This window comes from Exophiala aquamarina (genome assembly GCF_000709125.1).
Source record: "Exophiala aquamarina CBS 119918 chromosome Unknown aczIA-supercont1.1, whole genome shotgun sequence".
Taxonomy (NCBI): Eukaryota; Fungi; Ascomycota; class Eurotiomycetes; order Chaetothyriales; family Herpotrichiellaceae; genus Exophiala; species Exophiala aquamarina.
This window is the reverse complement of record NW_013550587.1, coordinates 3,714,591-3,735,607: the sequence shown is the minus strand read 5'-3', so window position 1 is coordinate 3,735,607 and position 21,017 is coordinate 3,714,591. Positions and strand designations below refer to the sequence as shown.

Sequence of the window (21,017 nt, the reverse complement as noted above, 5' to 3'; positions counted from 1 at the left end):
GTGTTTGGAGTGGTGAAAAGTGAGCACCACGGAGAGGTCCGCGGCTGTGTTAAGAGTTGGTTGACTAGTTAGCGAAGAGCTGGGTGGTTGCAGCAAGTGGGCCAGCACAGAAAGGCGCAGGGTAGGCGGGGGAGGAGGAGGAGTGAGTGAGTGAGTGAGTGAGTGTGCCGCCTTCCCCAGATTCTGGCAAACAGGCTTTGTGCAGGCCCTCACGCGACCCGAGCGAGAGCAGCTCAAGATGGTGAAGAGTCGACGGTGGTCGATGGTCGATGGTCGGTGGTCGGTGGTCGGTGGTCGATGGCCAAATGGTGGTGGAAGCGGGGTTGGGGATGGGATAAACCGTCCGGCTTGACGCTTGACTTGCTGGGAGGATAATTGGTCTTGCTAGGAGCCTGGGAACAATGTCCAGCGAAATCCAGGTTTGTGATGGAAGGGCAGCACAGAGTAATCCAAAGCTAACACTATAGGAAAAGCAGTCGCGCGGTGGCAAAGGAATAATAAGTAGCAAGCAGAGGCAAATACACCACGATGACCTGGTATGCGACGGGCTGCGAAAGGGACAGAGCCAGCACTGGACAATGACGATAATCGACAGACCACCAGGACAACACAGAACACAGAACACAAGGTCCAAAGGAGAAAAGAGAGAAGAGCTTTGGGTTTCGGATAGGATGTGAGTCTACGAGTAAGCTACCAGAATTGAGCGTCGAAGCGTGAAAGAGGGGTTGCAGCCGTAGTCGCCAGGTGGTTTGTGGTTGGGTTCTTGGGGCCTCTTCATGCTTGGACACGCTTATACCAACGGGGATTGGTGCGGCCCTCTGGGCTGAAGACGCCCCCCGAAGCCTTTTGAGGCAAACTGACTTTTTGGAGGGAGGAATGGGATGGTGACCCGGTGAGTGGAGCGTGTGGAGAGCGTAGTCGAGATTGGTTAAACCCCGAGCACTTGGGCACTTGGAAGGGGCAGGGGAGAGCGTAGTCTGCCATAGTATGCAGTACGAGGGACGTGGTAGAGCTAGCCTGGCAAACTTGTTGAACAGGAACAGGGAGGGCACAGACTGCCGTATGCAAATGCGAATGCTTATGCGTCTGCGTCTGCGTCTGCGTCTGCGTCTGCGTCTGCGTCTGCGTGCTCTGGTTGTGGCAGAGCTTAAAAGGCGGCTGGCACGAGAGACACACAGACACTGGCAGAAGTGGAAGTCATCATGGAACGAGGAGGGGCAAATCAAGGAGGACAGCGAACAGGAATATTCGCACGTTGGCAGGGCAAACAAGGGGAACAGGGCAACTCATGCTTGAGGCCTGGAGCACGTTGACCAACCAAGTCTGGGACATAGCAGCTTAGCTGGTGGCCGTGTGTACGGAGGGAGTACCTGTTAGACTCCAGAGTGAAACCAGTAAAGATCTGTGGCGAGCCGGGGTTGGTTTGGGTGAGTTCGTATGTAAATATATCATGATGACGAGGGAGCAGACGAGGTTCGATTCCATACCAACGGAGAGGGGGCACGAGGTCTTCTTCCCTGGTTACGCATGGCCGGGGCATGTCCACTTCGTAGTACTGGAAGTACCCCGAACCACAACCACACATACACCAAGGGGCGGCTGATTGTCGTGACTGTCATGTTAGTCAGGACTCAGGAGTGCCAAATGCACGTGCTTCCGAAGCGGCCGATGCAGATTGCGGGGAAATCCAAGTCTTAACACGACCACCACAGACAGGTATGAGCCGTCGTCACCGAACAAAGACTGGCAAAACCTTAGATAGACGGCAGACATACTTGGCCGTCAAGGGTTCTTCCCCGGGGCTCATGCAAGTGATGTAATTTTACCAACAGTGAAAGAGTCCGAGGAAGCCTAGACAGCCCATCTCAAGAGGTTGTTTAGTTTGTGTAGACAGGCCATCCAGGTCGTGCATCAGGCCAAATCGACGATCGGGGCTGGCCCACGAAGGCCCGAGAGCCCTCCATGTGACTTGTCAGGCGCGGCTAAGCCTGTTATGGCGGCCGCTGCAACTATTAGAGTCTGTGAAACTCCGTATACGAACAATGGAAATAAACTTTTCGTTGACCCCAGAGGAATTATATGTTTGGTTACCCTGAATGGGTAGTCTGGCAGTCTGGTAGCGTAGAACTCCCAGTAGAATCTTGTCATGGAAAGTATGAGATGGCAGTTGTAGTGGCACCCTGTCTCTCGACATTCATGTTCTGAGTTTCAGCGGCATTTCGGGCACTGCACTCTGACACGCCTTGCGCTGCCATGTACTGTATCCATTATTGGTCTGATTGCATGATCCAACTAACTGAGCAGCGCAGTGTCTGACCACATATACATATTTGCCCCCATGACCTGGCCTCCCTGAAGTGTTCCAGGCTCCCGTCATTGGCTCTGCTCTTGACCCGATATCCGTAATAAACGGCCACCTGACGTGCTCCAAACCATGTTCTTCCCGTATACCATAATTGGTATCCGGTATGGAGTTGCTTAAACTCTACTTTCCTGTCCTCCCGCATCCGGAGTAAGAGTTCGATCGTAATCAACCTAAGCTGTCTCTCCCCCATCCACGAGACAAGGGATATCCTTCCACGGCCCCTTGATCTGCTTCCGTTATTCCACTAAGATGGCTTACCAAATGGCTTTATTGGCTCGCGGTTCCATGGTCAAGCCTGGTACTGCCACCAGCCCTACTCTCGGCTTGTACAGTAAAAGGACCACTGGCTCTTCGTACACATTTACTTCATCTCATTGCGGTCGATCCATCAGGCCCGGAGATTTGTATTCCCAAGCAAAGAGGATCCACAACGGATCGTGCCCGTAGAGACAAAATTGCAACCAAATTTCTTGAGCAATCCATTGATCTACGCGATCTTGAAGTATCAAGTGGCGGGGAGGATTCACCATAGCTCCGAGGAGATGCATGCTAATTTTCATTCAGCATAGTCCAAACTGCCTTTGCCGACAGTCGAAGGAACGGCGTCAGGTCCTTTCTGCTGACGAAGTTTTTCCTCGAACTTGGCGAATTCCTTCATGGCAATTTCTTCCTCTTCATCCAAGACCTGATTGACACCCTTCACTTCTTCAATCTGAAATCACGTTAGCAATGTTGTCCAAGATCAAAAGGAAGGACTCCACTTACATAATGCATCAACATGGACTCAATACCATTCTTCAGTGTCACAGTGCTTGAATCACACGTCCTGCAAGCCCCTCGCAACTTCAAACTTACGACTCCATTCTCAAATCCTCGAAAATCAATATCTCCTCCATCTTCTTGGATTGCGGGTCTGATGCGCGTCTCGAGGAGTTCTTTAATCATTGCCACAACCTCATCGTCGTCATCATCTGCGGCCAGACTGTCTTCTCCCGCGCCTTCTTGGCCATCTCCTGCGCTAGTTTTGTCCACTGTATTCACAATTTGCTCTCCTGCTGTAATGGCTTCGGTGATCAAGCTGAAGACTTCAGGCTTGATGTGCGCCCAATTCACGTCTTCTGCCTTGGTCACCGTGATGAAATCCGGGCCGTAGAATACTGACGAAACACCATCCACATCGAGAAGTCTGGCAGCCAAAGGTGAAGGATACGGCGCAGCCAGTGTGGCACGAGGCGACGTGTATTCGAGGAAGGTCGAAGGGAATCCTTGGGGAAGGATATTGTGATTAGGTAAGAATTTCAGGGCGGATGCATTCGGAGTCGATTGGGTCTGGATGTAAATGCTTCGTAACTGCGAGCCGATAGACGACCGCTCTTGAATGCCAAACTTCAGCGCAGGCCTGTGTCGTGCTTCTGAACAGCTGATAGCTGGTATCCGTGCCGATTGATGAAGACTGCGGGCGGGCACAGAGTGGTAAGTATGGTCCGATGCTAGGTACCGGCCAGCTCTTCCCGAGGCCCGGAGTGAATGAAGAGAGGCAATGCCACGCATAATGGAGAAATGGAAACGATCACGGAAAGAAGTCGAGGGGTTTTTGTTCTTCGAGAGAGTGTTATCGATGTGCTAGGTACTGTGAGAGTCGGTTTACAAATATCTTTTCCCCGAAGACAAGCAATGACGACAGAAGCCGAGGTCGATCACGTGGAACTTGTCCAATCTTTGTTGGCCGGCACCCATCTCCAAGTTCTCCACTACGGAGTGTTTCATCGAAACACTGGCACGTCACTCAAGAAGGTCTTGCTTCCTATCGACAGATCTGTGAAATTTGATTAAGCCGGTCTAGTTTTGCCTTTTGTGAGAGAACTAATCTCTATCATATTATACATCTTGGTCTATATTAGACCTTCCCTCAAGAACATACCCAATGGCTTCAATGCCGTGTCATGTCTGTAAAACCCAATTCTCAAAGTATCCTTGCCCGGCCTGCAAGTCTCCCAGGTACATTACTCTACCATATGTCTACATTGCGTTACTTTCATCACTCATCTTTTCAAAGTTGCTCGTTACCATGTTTCCAAATTCACAAGGCCCAGTGCGAGCTCCTCAATGCAGGGGCAATGAATAAGGACCCCGTCCCTGTGATCGATGCCTCTAGCGTGAAGGCATCTGAACCAGCCATTGTGGCTGATTTGGTTGGAAACCCACAATTCCAACAATTGTTTGAACAGTTTCCTGCTCTGAGGCCACGACTCAGGTGGATATTTGATGCTTCCACAGAACAACCCGATTATCGTCCAGGTCCACGTTACAACAGATCCAAGACTTCGAATGATTCATTCAATAGTTCTAAGCTTTCACCTGAACGACGCCTTGCTCGTACGATGCATCTGCTGGACAAAGAGCTGAAAGCACCATCAGCCAAGACTAACGGGATCAAAGCTTTTGCCGAGATGGTGGCTCAACTATCAACCGAGGAACAAGACTCGAGTTAAGGTGGCCAATATTGTCAACCGATCGATGCTTTTTCAAACCCTGGACTAATGGCCCGCAAAGGAGGTATGGGTGGGCTTCTGGGCATGTTTGCTGTTGTGGGAGAGCCTTTTCTCGATATTGTAGTCCATCTGGAAAGCGGTCGATGAGGCTTCTCCTTAGGTTCGTCATCGAAGTAAAGATCTATGACCTTTTCGATAGGGGACCTTCGTTGAAAAATACTCATGATACTCTTTGATCGTCGCGGACGAGACCGACTCGGCTCGGTAATGGCCACCTCTCTCTTCTCGAGTTCCGGCCAGGATTCCCTTTCCTCGTCGACTTCCCAAGCTTCACCATCGAAATCAACTAGATCGAGTCTGCGTGGCCTTCGTTTCTTGTACTTTAACTTCAAAGTCTTGGCCCCTTCGTGGAGTGCGAAACTTTCGAGTTCTCTTCGAATTTGATCTTCTCGCGGTGAGCAGAGTGAAAGAGGGGTCAGAGGAGGACTCGAGCTTATGGTTACTGTGGAACCAGACTGTGGTAGAGACGGGACGGGTAGGATTGGTTCTCGATCGAGCAGTAGCAAGGGGGGTGCACTCCAAAATCCACCATGTCTGACCGATTGCCTATTGTCCGCCTTCATTCGTTGCCGGGGTGGTTGAGAAGGAGACTCTTCTGTCTTCCCAGAGGCTTCCTCGGTTGGAAAAGTTTTACTCGATGTTCGAGGCGGAAAAGTCCATCCGACCGGCGTTGCAGGGTAAGGCTCCTCAATATCTGAATAATCAATCTCCTCGGAACGGTTCTCCTGTCCAATGTAGTGCGCCTCTGGTAGAAGGCTCTGATCGTGTCCTCGGTCCGTTGTCGCTTCCTGTCTCAATTCGGAGCCTGGAGAGTCTGCTGTGGTTAGGGAAGAGAAAGATGGCCGCTCAATAAGAAGCTGTACCTCAGATTTGTTCGTTGGTTTCACTTGGATAGGTTCTATCGAACGATCGGACGCCTCTTCCCGAACGTTATTCTGGATTGGAATGTGCAAATCGCATCCACTTTCGAGGCTGGCCCTATTGGAAGTCACCATCCTCCCAGATACCAAAAGTTGACTCCCGGTCGTCAACCGCGTTATCTGCCCGTGATGCGGAAGAGCATTACTCTGAATTATTAGAAAAGAGTCTTCAATATTTCCTGTCTCCCCCTCCAAGTTCTCGTTATTCCTCTCTGCCACATCGTTATTACCCCCTTCGGCGCCGCTGACCAAACTGCTTGTTGTTTGAGAAGATCCAGTTTTGGGTGATCCGGCAGGAGCACCAAGAAGCACCCGGTCATCGCCGAGCAGTTGATTGATCTCGAAAGAGAATCGTTTAATGTTGATTTGATCAGAATCATCTGAAAGACGTCGATTCCTTTTGAGACGTGCTTCGACTTCCTCCATCTCAGCAGTATATTTGTCCAGGCGCTTGAAAAAAGAATCCAAATCAAGGTCAATATCTGTTATGCTCCCACTTGGCGATGGGGACGCCGATAGAGAAGCATTTCCAGATCTACTTTGATCTCGGTCGATCCAATCCTTGGCCGTTCGCACATCATCACCACTATACTTGATGCTAGAAGTGTCGCTCAGCTTGTATGCATTGCTGGAATCGACAGAAGATGTGGACGACATGGCGAATAAATTCTATGGTGGTTTACCTGAAGAATATGTGCCACGACCGCTAGAGGGCCAGCAGAGAGCATAGCGTCGAAGTGACGAAGGTGACAGCATTTGTCAGTTATACGGAAATCATATTGACGCGTGCCACAAACCTTAGCAAAGCATCGCCTCGTTAGTTCCAGCCTCGAAAAGTTCACGGCAAAGAAAACAGCCGTGCAATGAGAGAAAAGAGAGCATGACCCGTACTCCTGATGAACGGGTATGCATGGCGTTCGCCAAAACCTCCGTTCAGGTCGGATGTTGAATGCCACACACGATGAAAAAGGAGAGGATTGTAAGTCAGGCCTCCAAATGGGGCATGGTGGAAGTATTGAGCGGCCCAGAAGCTCAAGATTCAATGATGGCGTCTGATAAAAGGGCGCGGGTGGCTTGAAGAAGTGTGATTGAGTTTTTAATGGTGTTGCAGGGGCAAGCGAAGAAGGAACCCATTTTTGGAATTACGCTGGGCGCGTTCGAAACGCGTTCAAGCCCAGCACGAGGAGAAGGAAAACCGGCAGGAAAGGCACCTTGAAGACGCTGGTGCTGGAAGCTCCAGGATTCAGGACCAAAGCCCGCCTCAAGATCTGATGCCGACCTTGACCAGTCCGAATGGCCAGTTTAAAATCTTGGTACCCGTACTCCGTACTCGTGTATGATAATTAGTTGTCAGGCCTGGTTTGTGCTAGCTAGCCCAGAAGTATGGTAGCGAACAATGAGGTAGTGAAGTTGCCAAACCGTCCCACTAGATCGAACTGGGAATGTATTTCGGTCCTCGGGGGACTCAGTTGCAAACTTTCAAGTTGCAACGCGATCAAGCCAGGCACCGGGATGGAGATTGCAAGGAGGCTTAAAACAGGAGAAAAGCTGGCTGGAGGACGAATCCTCCGAACAAAACACGGAAAGCCTTGTGGTGCCTGGGCAGTAGTGGGAAAGTACGGAGTAATTACAATAGAACCTACACCCTAATCTTCCGTCCCTCGGTACCTAGGACGAGTAGGAAATACGTGCTGAGTACCCCGTACCGGAAAATCCAGGTTAAAATCCAGGTAAACTATACGACGGTACGGCGTCCAAGGTGCTTTCTATGCGGAGGCCCAGGGGCCTCATTCCGTCTAGATACCATAAAGGAAGGTGTCTCAGGCACCCTGTATCCATACATTGTACGGATACTTCGCACTCACCTCATCCCCTTGCAAACATACTGGGACCTGAATTCGCCATGCTCAGTACGGAGTACCTAGTAACCCCCCTGACAAGGCTCAGTGGCAAGACGCAAACGTGAAAGTCAGCGTGGCTCAAGGTCGGCATCAGATCTTGAGGCGGAATGCCTGTTACTAGACTCTTGATGTATTTCTGACCATCTAGATAGTTGGGTCCCTCACAGGATAGCTATAAGTACGAGTGCACTGTAAGTTACATAGAGGTTCCATTCGAGTTGGACCAGTAGAGAACCTAGGGGCTAAGAATAATGACTTGGCTGGGGCAACTGCTAGGGAGAAAGTCGCCGTGGAAGCGACCACATCGCTACTTTAGTGTGCCAGTCCTGCAATTCTCCCCGGCCAGCCACGGCGCAACAGTCTTCCTTCGCTTGGCTTTGCTTCCGGCACTTCACATTCCGATGAGCCTGTCGGTGGATTACTTACAGACTCAGCAGGAGTCACCGCTGGAGCAATTGGTGACGAACGTGATGACATTCGGTCGAGTCACTGAGATGAAAAAATATCATGAGCCAAACCGTGAGCCAACAGATTCTGAGCAAAGTGCAGAATGACCAGATTGAGTTACTGCAAGGTTGGCAGCAAATTAAACGATTTCTCTGGTTGGTGGTTGGTTGGTGGTGGCCCGAGGGGAGTCTCTTTCGGCCCCTGGTGGGTGCTGGACGGGTAGATGGCGTAGCCTGAGAGAGGGGATTGGGGGCTTGCTGAGACTGGGGTGAGCTGTGTTTAGCCTGGAGCTCGTAAGTCGCATGCCTAGAGCGTTTTAGGCTTGACGGCGGGTTTGGTGCCTCTAGCCGCGCCGGGAGGCTTGCATGGGCATTGGGACTTATGCAACTACTTGCATCGTTCCCCGCCGGAAGCTCAGAACCTGCATCAAGCCCAGACAAATGGTTGATTCACACTGGCCAGCGCCCAGGGTCGAGGATGGAATGGTACCTTACAGACCCATTGGCACTGCTCCCCAAAGCCAGTCATCCCAAGTGTCTCCGATCCTCCATCTCCCACTATCCATGGCCTATGAGACTGTACTCGTATGACCCATGGACGACGGCCCATCAGTACTCGTAGTGCATCGCCCACTGCAGTCCGCATCCCCCATCACCCACCCTCGTCCCTGCCCCACGACCACTACCAGGTATCACTGCTGCTGCCCACAAACTTTCTCGCACATGGGCCAGGCTGCTACCTAGTGCTGTACGAGTAGAGACGACTTGTCCAACACTTCAAACCTGGTCCAAGAATATTCCGTCCTCCATAGCGACCGAGCACCGTCACAGTGCTACTCTTGGTCTAAGAGCTGTTCTGTTCTAGTTGGCTAACACCAGAATCCGACCCGAAGACGAGGGTTGAGAGACGAACACCGGCAGCAAGACCAAGCACGCACATCCAAGCCTTCAAGGAGCGGCGCACCACGCCCGCAACAAGCATCCACAAACGAACGTCTGGCCGAACAAGATTCACCATCATTGCTCTTCTAGTCTGGTCTGCTCTCGTCGCCCTCGATTTCTTTCCTGAGACGACCAGAATACTACTGCAACCTTTTTTGTTGTTGTTGTCGATTTGTCCTCCCAATCCAGTTCCCCTCTCTGGTCTCCGTACTCCGTACCTTGCAACTTCATCCATTTCCTCGTCTTGTTTTTGATCGATATTGGATTTCTGTTCCATACTCTCGCCACGCTACTCTCGCTCCAAGAAAACACGGCAGCAGAGGGCTCAGGGGTCTGGTAATTGATTGTGCCGGCCCATCAAGCGTGCAACTCACTTACTACTGTACCACCAACACCTCATCGCTCTTGTCTGGCACGGAGCTCTGGTAGTCTGCGTGAGCGTCCTCGCCTGCTCAACTCGACTCGACCTGAACTGACCTGGTGCTCCCCTCCAACAGCAGCTCGTTCGCCTCAGTACAGGAAATCAGGACCCATTCATTTGGCGTTCCTGCTCGATGTCCCACGATACCCATGATATCTCCCATTTCTCTCTTGCAAGTGCATTGTTCAACTTGCTGGCTTCAGCAACATCTTGGTTTCGACCTTTGTCAACTTTCTCCGTTCTAAGTGTGCGGTCGACATGAGTTTCGCATGAACCCCGGTGCTCGGTCTAAGTTAAGCTAGCCACCATGGATGCCCGCTCCACCAGATTTCGATCTCTTGATGCAAAGGCGGCAGGACCACCACCAAAAACTCGAGAGCGTCACAATTCTGTTCCCAACGGCGATCGACACAAGTCACAGCAACCTAGACGTCAATCCGCCACCACAAAGCCGAAGGAACCTTTAGACCAGGGTCAGCGAAGCTCAAAGACGAGCTCCCGTGCCGATCCATCCCTTACCTCACCTGACCAAAAATCTTCTAGCACGCGACTCTCCCCTGGGCAGCATGCTTCTGCGCATTCCCACGACAGCAAGCTCAATTCCAAGGTATGCATTCGGCTTCCTGCCTAGACGTTGATTCCGCTGTTGCACCACGACCTGGCTCTATCCCTCTGAGAGTCTCTGCATCCTTTGTTTATCTCACACTGACCTATCACTACCAGGCCAAGGATTCAGAATCGCTCCCAATAATCAACGTCTTGATAATTGGCTCCCGAGGATGTGGCAAGTCCAGTTTCATTCGAAATTCCCTTGATCGGGAGTCTTTTCTTCCAGAGACAGGATCAGGACTTTCTGCTCGAGTCAAGCTCACAGATCAATATTACAGCATCAAATTCATTGAACTCGAAATAGATGACGTAGATTTTAGCAGTGAACGACGCATAATATGGCCGCTTCATGCTAATGGGGCAACATTTCCAGTACTTGACGCGGTGTTCTGTCTTTATGATGCTTCAGACAAGGACAGTGTCGCCGATGTTCCAACAGCATTGAGTAAGTAGAACCTACGAGCCAAGGCTCAATAGCGTCCTCCTACATAGTTTTCTTCGCTGACTTCCATCTTCAAGCTTCCATGACGAATTCTGGGGTTCGCTGCATGCTACTTGCATCCAAATGCGACAAGCAGGACTCCGATCAGATATCTGCTCGGTTTCACGAACAAGTTCGCCGTAATCTCGCCAATGTTGCAATTGCTGAAGTTTCAACGAAAACTCCTGAGAATACCAAACGACATTTTCTAGCAATGCTTCATCGAGTGATCTCTTCTCCCAGAGGTAAGTTGGACAAACTCCAATGTTATTGCTTTGCCCATTTCACATCCCCACTTCAAACGGGCCTAGTGAATCTGGTTCATGTGCCACTATTTGCCATAACACATTACTTGCCACATGACTTTCCCCCTCCACTGTTCACTTTTCATAATGACCTGCTCGGTCTCCGTATTCCTTGCACAAACTGTCCTTTGCAATGAAGCATCAAACTCACTGTGCGTCTAGTATCTTCGCATTCCAAATCCACAAATACATCTTCCCATTCGAGCACCAATCAACGCGTATTATCCCGTGAAACATCACCGAAGAAAAGTCGAAGTCGAAGTCGGTCGAAAAATCGACTGCAGGTGTCAAAGTCTAAAGAGTTTCTTTTGAATCTCTCGGCTCGGCCGGCGGTTATTGAGTCTGCAGACGAAGAGACCGAATCCTCAGAGGAAGAGGAAGACCCGCCAGCGAAGCCAAGAACAAAACTTCGACTAGATACCAGTAAAGCATCTGAAACACAACATCGCCCGACAGGTCCCCATACGCCGGTGTCTTCAGAAGAACAAACGAGTACACTTGTGTCGCCTTCGGCCACTGGTACATTGATACCAGAAACACCAGATTCATGCTATGTCAAATCAATGCTTCGCCCGGTATCCACTGAGACAGCAGATAGCCGGGTATATCAGACATTCTTGAATATGGATGAGGAAACAGAGCATTCACCTGGCAAAGAATCTGAGCAGTTGGCAACTCCATTTAATAACCTCAGGGTAGACGACACGCCTAAGCAAGAATCAGGAGTTCCGTTTAAGGACCTCATTGACAAGCTTCTGATATTACCAGCAAACAAGAGCGACTCAAAATTTGTCCCTTCATTCTTATGTCTCTATAGGGCATTCACCACCCCTTACAAGCTGCTCTCCGCAGTTGTCGATCAGTTCGTTACGATAGATAAGACCAAAATGGTTCATTTCACAAAGGTTGCAGAAATGCTACGATATTTACAGGTGCTAGCACAATGGACAGCCACCTATCCTGGTGATTTTGCCAATGGCCCAGCGCGAGAGCTAGCTTTGACGTTCATTCAAAGCATCGAAAACAGCAAAGTATTTGCCCCAGCAGCAAGAGAAATTAGCAATAATCTGGATACTCTAATTGCTGACGAGGATTCTGACTGGGCGTTTGATGACTCACCAGGTGCGTCGAAGGGAAAAGGCGCGTCGACCAACCATAAGAAGACTCCCACGACGTCTTCAAATTCGATGCGATCTCCAAGTAATGAGAATGTCTCCAAAATGGGCCGAAAGGCAAATTATCGGAATGATGACAGCGACGACGAAGGCGACGGTGCCAACTCTTCGACTAGAGGGTCTGGAGTCCATTCCAATTCGTCCAGCATTATCATCAAAAATTATAACGCTTCCAGTCAATCATACTCCAACCTGATGCAGTTGGAGACTGCTAAGTTGCAGGCCGAGAGACTCAAACCGAATCCTCATATTCGTCTTACCAAGTTTCAATGGCACCAATTTATGGAAACCCCGATCGATGACCTTGCTCGGGAGATCACTCGAGTTGATTGGACAATGTACTCTTCTATCAGGCCGAGGGACTTCGTCCGACATGTTTGTCTGACCACAGAACAGAAAAGAAACTCTCGTCGTGTTGACAACATCAGCATGATGGTAAAACACTTTAATCACCTGGCGTTATTTGTATCAGGGATGATACTTCTGCGAGATAAGCCAAAACACCGTGCGAGAGCATTGGAAAAATTCATGGCACTGGCTTGGAAAGTGAGACAACTCAACAACTATAACTCCCTCGGCGCCATAGTGGCGGGTATTAACGGACATGAAATTGGTCGTCTCAACTCAACCAGAGAGATGGTTCCACATGAAGTGCAGAGGCAGTTCCTGAGACTCACAATTCTCATGGGCATTTCAAGATCTCACGCCGCATACCGAATGGCCTGGGAAAATTCATTCACAGAGAGAATTCCCTTCCTTCCACTTGTCAGACAAGATCTTACCATGGCAGCAAGTGCGAATCCAACCTTTATAGGTTCAAATATCAACTGGAAGAAGTTTGAAATCATGGGTGATGTGATTGTGGGCATACAGAAAAGTCTAGAGCAACCGTATTCGTTCGGCCAGCGGACAGCTCGTACCGAGGAAATCACTCGGTTGATTCTTGAAACCAAGATCGTTGACGAGTCAGAGGTATGCTTGTCGGTTCCTTTATCTTCCATCGATCTTCTAACTGACACACCCTCCAGGACTCGGCCGATCCACGAAGTGAATTATACGATCGAAGCATTCAGGTTGAACCGACAGGTGCCGATTCTAAAAAAAAGTTTGAATGGTTAAGGCGTTGAGAGACAAAAGGCGGCAATAAAAAATTCTCGGTCGCGCCAAAGAAAAGTATAGTACGGGGTTTCTGCAGCCTCGAATCATCCACGACTGTATGAAACGATCCACACCAAAAAGGCCGACAAGAAACGACGACGAACCCGATAGAAAATGAATGCGGTGTTGATTCCGTGACTTTTCAACCGCATAGTCTGAGCCCCAGACCCCTCCACGCGGGTCTGGGTATGAAAGCAAATTATGCAAATGCATTTATGAGTTTACGACATGGAAAAAGAATTCATGACCATATATTAGGAGCTTATTGGCCTTGGCACTTTCTTTGAATTGGAACGAGAGAATGGCTAAGGACTGTTTGTGTTCTGTTTGTTGTTGCTATAAAGACTCAGGAGGGTGAATGAGCTGGGATACAGAGGCGAATGAAACGACCCCAAGGTTAAACATGTGGCGTCTTGTACTGCTCTTGTGACGGACATATTTGATTTGTCGATGGTGAGGATGTCTATATTGCCAGCAGGTTTCGTTAGAGCCGCAATGAAGTCAGGGTACTTTGTCGATTGGGAGGGAGATCGGTACAAAGATGGACCTTTCTTCGTACATTCGCTGGCTTAAGTCGTGCAATGAGGATGAGAGAGAAAGGTCGAACGCACGCCGTGGCAAATAATATACCTGCGCGATCTAACTACTGCAAAGCGTTCCCTGACTTTCCACATTCTCGATACAATCGCCACTTGAAGCCTTTCTTGGAACAGCCTTGATATCCTTCCCTGCATGAGCATGTTCAGTCTCGTCTATGGTGTGCGCGCTCTTGGGGGAAAATAAATGTCTATGTTGTATTCCACTGGAGTCAGTCTACCCTTTTTCTCTCTCTCACGTCCGTCCAGTTCAATTGACCATCTCCCCCCAACCTCTTACGTAGACAATCTGTACTCCATACGAGGGCCATGCACGCGTACTTCCGTATCCATCTTCCGTGGAATCACCATCAGAAACTCGTATGTAACACGGACCACGGGTTTTCAATTCCGACCTCAATCGGCGATTTTGCAGACAGAATTCTCCCAATTACAAATCTTCCTTCTCGCGTATTGTTTCAGGGTGACCACCCGAGTCGAAAGAGAGAGAAAAAGGAAAGTTGAAAATCCGAACCCAAGGACAAAAAACCGAGATTTCAGGGTGCACGCTTATTGGAATTCTTTTTTGGACTTTTTCATCGCCTTTGATTCTCGGATTCCGGCTCTGCGTCTTGTCGCGTCTACTCTGACGAGAACTGACTACTCAATTATATGCTCGCAAGTGTCTTTCTAACACAAACGTGTCTCATTATCCTGGACGTTCCAAGCTATCGATGCTCGAGAGAGTCAAATGATTTATAAAACGAGTCCCCGCGACATCTCGCTTGTGATGAAGAGCAAAAGTTCTCTCAATTTCTCGAAATTGTCTGACGTAAATCCATGCATCTAGGGTTCAGTACGGAGTGCTTCGAGCCCTTTTGCTACCAGCCCTTTTGCTACCAGCCGGAACGGACCAGGCGGAATGATTGATGACCAAAGCTAATGCTTCAGAAAAAAAGCTATACTTCCCTGACTAGTGCTGAAACTCAAATGGAAACCGCGATATTGGTCGCCCTTGTTCATTTTCTTTCCCATGTGTAGAATATCTGTCGCTTGGCAAACACATACATACCTCCTGCCCAGTGCAGGAATCACCCTCGTTTGGTTGTTGTATGCACCTGCAGTTGCACTATATCCACAATGTCTTCATCTAAAGCAAGTGTGGAAGGACCGTACGGGTCAAATTGGATTCGGAGATGAATTTTGAACGTCCATCTCGGGTTTTCCTGGGCGATTAGCTGGGACTGGGCTGAGAATATCCTTTTGCCGGTAGTCAGGCACTGTAGAACAGAGGCGTCCTGACCAACGGCTGCAGATGCATCAGGAGATCAGGGCCGAAAAGTATTCATTGGAGTCTGCTATGTTCCGAAGTAGCTTGTGCGTCCTTTGTCCGTATTCGAAAGGGTATATTGCATGAAGTCTAGTCAAGACCATTGATGCGTTGTCAAATTTGCGTTCTCTTCAGACATGTTCATTGGCATTCGAGGTGCGAGCCGACAACCGATGTCGTAAATGCACACTGGGTCTTGCAGAAGTGCAATTTGTGGATGTCAAAGAGGCACGAGACGGCAAAGTAGGCCGGTCACAAAGGTCATGCTGCAGACAAGGCCGGGAAAACAGTGCGTCGGATGCAATGGGCATGGATTCCGTGACAAGGGAGGCTGTCATGCATCGCGGTGCGCCACGACTTTCTGATACGATGGAGAATAATCCATGTACAACAGGATGGGTCAATCATCGACCGCTGGTGGCGGATGAGCCCATTCAGAGCCCCTCATGCTCTGCAAGGCATCTAAGGAAATTTGCCTAGAGTGATCGGTGATTCATTCTCGCCAAATTCCCTCCCTGCATTTAGTGCCCGTAGACCAGGCCCTGCTTCCGCTTCTGCGTTAGTGTATTCCTCTGATGACATGTAACCGCCCTTTCCCATGTGCGATGCAAGTCCAAGATGCGCATAGTAAGCCGGTCGAACCGATGGTGTTTCGAGGGCATGAAAAACCACCTTCGGGTCGTCCGATCGGCACGCATAAATGGATTTTGACACGGCTTTACATCCTCTCCGTTCGCAATGCTGTTTGATCAGTGTCTCGCACAAGGTAAACTTTTGACGCTACGAGCTGATTCCATTAACTGCAGGTTGCTCTTTCTGGCTGGCTACAGGAATGGAAGCGTCTTGGGGCGCGGCAGCTGCCTCGAGGCGAGCCTGCTTGTTCTGCACAATTCGCAAAAGATTGCGGAGCAGGACGACGATAGTTACCTTGCCAATTGCAGGGACATAAATGGAGGCCTTCTCTTTCACCTCAGGAGTGAAATTCTGGACGAATGTTAGTCACGCTCGTATTCTCTAATTTGAGTCGGCACAGATGACCACAGATGGACGATCTCACCTTCTCACTTGAAAAGTTGATGCATACGGCGCCTTCCTTCAACAGGTGGGTCGGGAACTTGTAACTATCACCGGGCACACCGGTAATAACAACATCACATAGAGGGGCACGGTTTTCAAGGGTCCAATCCTTCAGTTCGATGATGTCGTGTTTGCGTTTGCGGATTCCCTGTCCTCTGGTGAACTGCTGTACGCCAGTGACATCAACGCTGTAGACGCAGGCTCCATCATTTGCGAGCAATGCTGCCAAGGGCCGTCCAACAACTTCCGATCGGTTCACCACGCAGATTGTGCGTCCGAATAACCTGTTCCCGTACGGCAAAATCGTGTTATAGATTTGCAGGAATTCAAGAATCTTGATCACCGCGAGTGGAGTGCAAGGTAAGATGGATTTCATAGCCTGTGCATCATCTAGATATCGAATGTTTTGATACATGTTGAAGATGTATTGATGGCTAAGGCCTTCAACGTCTTTGGAGACATCGACAATCTGTTGGAGGTACTGATCTTGCCGGTTGTTGAATATGGGGTAGTAGACGATGATCCCATCAATGGCAGGGTCGTTGTTGCCGGCAAGGATTGCCTCTTCAACGTCATCCTTAGCGACAAGTCGCAGAGAATACTGGAAGCCACTGAAGAAGTCGTTCGTGTCAGAGCTTTGATCAGTCCACAACAACACAGAGGACATTGTGAGCCATTACGGGGATATTCCAACCCACTTACTTGTCTTCGGATGTCTTCTGGGTCCAGTCTGCGTAGACCTTCGCAGCTGGGTCGTCGTTGCCAAGAATCCCCAATAAATGAGGCTTGCGATCGAGGTTCCTGAGTCCAGCCTGAATTTCGCTCAGGAGACCTTTGGCAATTGTGCCAGCCAAGATGACTTTACAGCTTGAAGAGGTGTCTTTGGACATTTTCTGGTTCGTAGCTAGCTCCCTGGACGTTGTGACAGGTATGAGCGAGAAATTGTTCAGGATTCAGGAGAATCAAAACTTTTTGATTGGTTGAGAACTACATCGCCCACGTGATGCTTGGCATCGTTGCGCTACGGGCTCAATGTGTCCCGGTATCACGGTCTACTACCTAGCTACGTGGAAGCTACATAGGTAGCAGGTACTCTTAGGATCTGAGGATGAGTCCGAGATTGGATTCGAGGCTCCAAGGAAGTTCTCAGCAGTGACAGAAACATTAGACTAGTTGACTAGTTGCAAGAGCGGACATAGTTACGTCGAAATCAAGACAGTTGACGCAGATTTACAATCATCGGGTTCATTGCCTTATCAACAGCTAGCCCTTGATAGGCCACGGTCCAGTGATTATATCTTACTCTGAGCCTTGCCTTCACCTCGAGGTACTTTCCGCTCGACACCTAGTGACTCCAAGTCCTTTTTCTTGTAGTAATGTGGCGCAACCTCTACCAGCCACTCCGGCTTCAGAGGCATGCAGCTCCTCATGTACTCCTTACTGGTTAGTACCAGCTCATGATAAATGACCCACTTGGGTTGATTCTCCATCAAAACGCTAGACGGATGGATGTAAACAATTTGACCGTTCTTGACTGTGTGGTAACTTTGCCCGTCACGCTGTAGCCGTGCAGAGTGCGGGAAGAACCCTGCTGTAACTGCCTTTTGGATCGGTTCAATATTCGACTGGCCCCCACAGGTCTTGGTTGGATCAACTTCTACCCGATCACATAGTCTTGCCAATTGATCGCGAACATCTCGAGCCCGCGTCAGGCTTCTCTGTTGCAAGAAATTCTCCTTGGCCCAGACATAACTGTAGTCGGAATCAGTCCACTCCTGGAAGATGTTCAAAAGAGATACGTGATCGCCGCCCTCCTTGTTGGTAAATCGGGCCCTTGCGCTATCAGCGTGGATTTTCTTATCTTTGGGGCGAAAAAACAGTGCAGAAGCTTCTCCAAGCATTGCGATGATTGAAAGGATTTCTTCAGTGCACCCAAATTTATCGGCAGCCAAGATAGATCGTGCAAGCATAGGGTCCGTTGGAAATTCAGCCATCTGACGGCCAATCTTGGTCAACTCTCCCGCATTGTTCAAAGCCCCTAATGCGTAGAGCTGTTCAACTGCCCTCACGATGGTATCTGTTGAGGGAGGATCCATGAAGTCAAAATCCAACAAGTCATTGATACCCAAGCTTTTGAGCATTAGGATCACGCCTGAGAGATTGGTCCTCTGGATTTCCGGAGTTGTATTTTCCTCCAGCTCGTTCTTGTAAGCCTGGGTGGTGTACAGCCTGAAGCATTTTCCTGGTCCAACACGTCCAGCTCTTCCAGCTCGTTGGCCTGCCGAGGCACGACTGCAAGGCACGACGACCAAGGACTCCATGCCAGTCCGGGGATTGTACTGATTCTCCTTGACAAATCCGGGATCAATCACATATACAATGCCGTCGATTGTAAGGGATGTTTCTGCTATATTCGTCGCCAGGACCACCTTCCTGGCGTTCGCAGGTGTAGGCTCGAAAATCTTTGCCTGCAAATCAGTTGGCAGATTTGCATAGATCGGGCATATGATCATTTCTTTAATTTTGCTTCCCAGCTTCCGGGCCGTCTCTTGGAGATTTGCTTCCATTGCTTCGATCTCCTCTTGACCTGTCAGGAAAACCAATATGTCCCCCGTACCTTGGGTTATGTGGATCTGAAATACGGTTGTAATGGCAGCAGCGAGGTAGTTGGCCTCGGGTTGCGCAGTGTAGTGAACGTCAACGGCATATCTTCGACCTGGAATGTTGAAAATGGGGGCGTCATCAAAGTACTTCTGAAATTTGCGAGCATCCATCGTGGCAGACGATATCAAAAGTTTGAGGTCAGGTCTTGCTCTTGCTATATCCTTCAAGAGTCCGCAGGCAATATCGGTACTGACTGTTCGTTCGTGTGCCTCATCGATCATCAGCGCCGAGTATTGCGATAACTCGGGATCGGTCAGGAGCTCTCTGAGTAGCATACCGTCGGTCATGTATTTTAGGACAGTTTTGTCGCTTGTATTGTCCTCAAATCGGATGGCATAACCAACCTCGTTACCGAGTCGCTTCCCCATCTCTTCGGCTACTCTCGCGGCGACCGACATCGCAGCCACTCTGCGAGGTTGAGTACAGCCGATCTTCATGCCGCCCTTAGTAAATCCAGCTTCGTGAAGATACTGTGGTAATTGCGTGGTCTTCCCACTTCCTGTCTCTCCCACAATAATTAGGACTTGGTGTTCGTTCACAGCTTGGACGATCTCGTCTCGGAATTGGTAAATAGGTAAGCTTTTTCGGGTTTCTTCCACACTCTTTGCCTTGGCTTCTGCTGCACTCAATCTTTCGGCCATCTCTCGCTGTTCTCTGTTCATGCCTCGGCCAAGATCTCCGCCTAGTGTCTCAGACATGACAAACTGCATTTGCTGGCTTTCATCGAAGACGTAGCCATAGTCCCCTTCGTCGACGTACTCAGCGCGCTTAATCTGCCCTTCTGCTCTTTTTGTCTGTTCTCGCTCCCACTCCTCATGTTCAGTCACATACTTTTCTCGCCCAGATTCGTCTCGGTCGACATATCTCTGGTAAAGGGCTTGCTCTTTCTTTCGCTTGTCGATCTTTCCCTTTTCTGTGATATAGTCTTCTGGAAGAGCGTATCCATCGAGATGGTCATCAATGTTCAACCTCTCTTCCGCCAACCGCAGTACTTCTTTGTTTCTCGCGAATTCCTCCTTTTCCCTTCTAGTCAGGTCTGGATTATCTCTCAATTCGGCTTGCTCCTCGGCGACTTGTTTCCGGAGAAGGGCGAGTCTTTCCGCCTCTCTTTTCTGAAGGTAGTCCTGTCGTGAGCGTATTCTCAGGTCGGGCATTGCCTGTGTCCTAGCCGCGGCATCGTCGGCGAGTGCTCGTCTCTGTGCCGCAACACTGTCCTTCGCACCGGATCTATCCTCGATAATCTTCTTAGATCTTTCGGAATCTCGGTGTGCCAACCGTTTCGCAAATTCATCCCGTTCCTTTTGATCTTGGTCTCTTTCTCTTTGAGCTATCTCTTCTGCCGTTTCTGTTGGAGGTGTGGGCGATATTATTCGAGGGGCAGCTGAACCGTCTGATAATTTGACTCGTTTGGATGATGATTCTGCAAAATTTGGCTCTGGGGCCTGGTCTTCATCTTTGACATATTCTTCATCTCCCCATCTTTGCTCAAAGTCATCATCGTCGCGTCGCCGTCGGTGAGCAGTGTGTCTCTTGTGAGCTTTAGTTGGGGGTTCGCTAGGTCGTTGTTCAGACATCCTGCAGACCCAGAGGGGGAATTGACTGGGAATTCACCTAGACCATGCGCAGGAAAAGCCAGTGTTCCGACACTTGATGCGTTAAAAAGCAATGCTAACTACAAAGGCAAGATTTGTGAGAAATGGCTAATGCGCTGGGGCAATTACATTGTCGTCGACGCAGGCAGCTTTTACTCTTGAATCTCATGGTCGTTCGGACGAGGTTCCGTTCTCCACCCTGGTGGAATCGACTGTATGCTTCGCACTATCTACATTCTTTCTCCCTACGGCGAAGTTCTTCCCACAATTGGAAGCCTGGGAAACGATGTGAAAATCTGTTCATCCACTGCTGATAATACGCCACTTCCTGAGGGAAAAGACAGATAGACCCCTCAGGGGCGAGTCAACCGGCTCCCGCGAACTGTCCGTTCTAGTCCTGTGGCGACTTTTCTTCGGGAGGTTGTTGCCTCAGAGACCTTAAGGAGCAATAAGCAGACAACGAAGTGGACAAGACATTATTGCACTTTTGAAACTGGTAAGGCT

At 49.7% G+C, this 21,017-nt stretch overlaps 6 protein-coding genes across 6 annotated transcripts; 2 read left to right on the top strand and 4 right to left on the bottom strand.

The window, feature by feature from the left end:
- Nucleotides 1-2,921: 2,921 nt before the first annotated feature.
- Nucleotides 2,922-3,916, bottom strand: A1O9_01330 (Fe/S biogenesis protein NfuA; the record flags this gene model as incomplete). The annotated part of the gene is made up of 2 exons (XM_013410489.1): nucleotides 2,922-3,077; nucleotides 3,131-3,916. The coding sequence occupies 2 exons, from the start codon at nucleotides 3,914-3,916 to the stop codon at nucleotides 2,922-2,924; spliced, it is 942 nt and encodes a 313-aa protein (XP_013265943.1).
- A 566-nt stretch (nucleotides 3,917-4,482) lies between these two features.
- A1O9_01329 (uncharacterized protein) lies at nucleotides 4,483-4,857 on the top strand (the record flags this gene model as incomplete). Its single annotated transcript, XM_013410488.1, has 1 exon — nucleotides 4,483-4,857. One exon carries the CDS (start codon nucleotides 4,483-4,485, stop codon nucleotides 4,855-4,857), a length of 375 nt encoding a protein of 124 aa, XP_013265942.1.
- A 14-nt stretch (nucleotides 4,858-4,871) lies between these two features.
- Nucleotides 4,872-6,494, bottom strand: A1O9_01328 (uncharacterized protein; the record flags this gene model as incomplete). Its single annotated transcript, XM_013410487.1, has 1 exon — nucleotides 4,872-6,494. The coding sequence occupies one exon, from the start codon at nucleotides 6,492-6,494 to the stop codon at nucleotides 4,872-4,874; it is 1,623 nt and encodes a 540-aa protein (XP_013265941.1).
- Nucleotides 6,495-11,565: 5,071 nt separating this feature from the next.
- On the top strand, nucleotides 11,566-13,244 carry A1O9_01327 (uncharacterized protein; the record flags this gene model as incomplete). The annotated part of the gene is made up of 2 exons (XM_013410486.1): nucleotides 11,566-13,089; nucleotides 13,146-13,244. The coding sequence occupies 2 exons, from the start codon at nucleotides 11,566-11,568 to the stop codon at nucleotides 13,242-13,244; spliced, it is 1,623 nt and encodes a 540-aa protein (XP_013265940.1).
- A 2,716-nt stretch (nucleotides 13,245-15,960) lies between these two features.
- A1O9_01326 (methylenetetrahydrofolate dehydrogenase (NAD+)) lies at nucleotides 15,961-17,147 on the bottom strand (the record flags this gene model as incomplete). The annotated part of the gene is made up of 3 exons (XM_013410485.1): nucleotides 15,961-16,164; nucleotides 16,238-16,868; nucleotides 16,960-17,147. The coding sequence occupies 3 exons, from the start codon at nucleotides 17,145-17,147 to the stop codon at nucleotides 15,961-15,963; spliced, it is 1,023 nt and encodes a 340-aa protein (XP_013265939.1).
- A 402-nt stretch (nucleotides 17,148-17,549) lies between these two features.
- On the bottom strand, nucleotides 17,550-20,495 carry A1O9_01325 (adenosinetriphosphatase; the record flags this gene model as incomplete). Its single annotated transcript, XM_013410484.1, has 1 exon — nucleotides 17,550-20,495. One exon carries the CDS (start codon nucleotides 20,493-20,495, stop codon nucleotides 17,550-17,552), a length of 2,946 nt encoding a protein of 981 aa, XP_013265938.1.
- Between the last annotated feature and the right edge of the window lie 522 nt (nucleotides 20,496-21,017).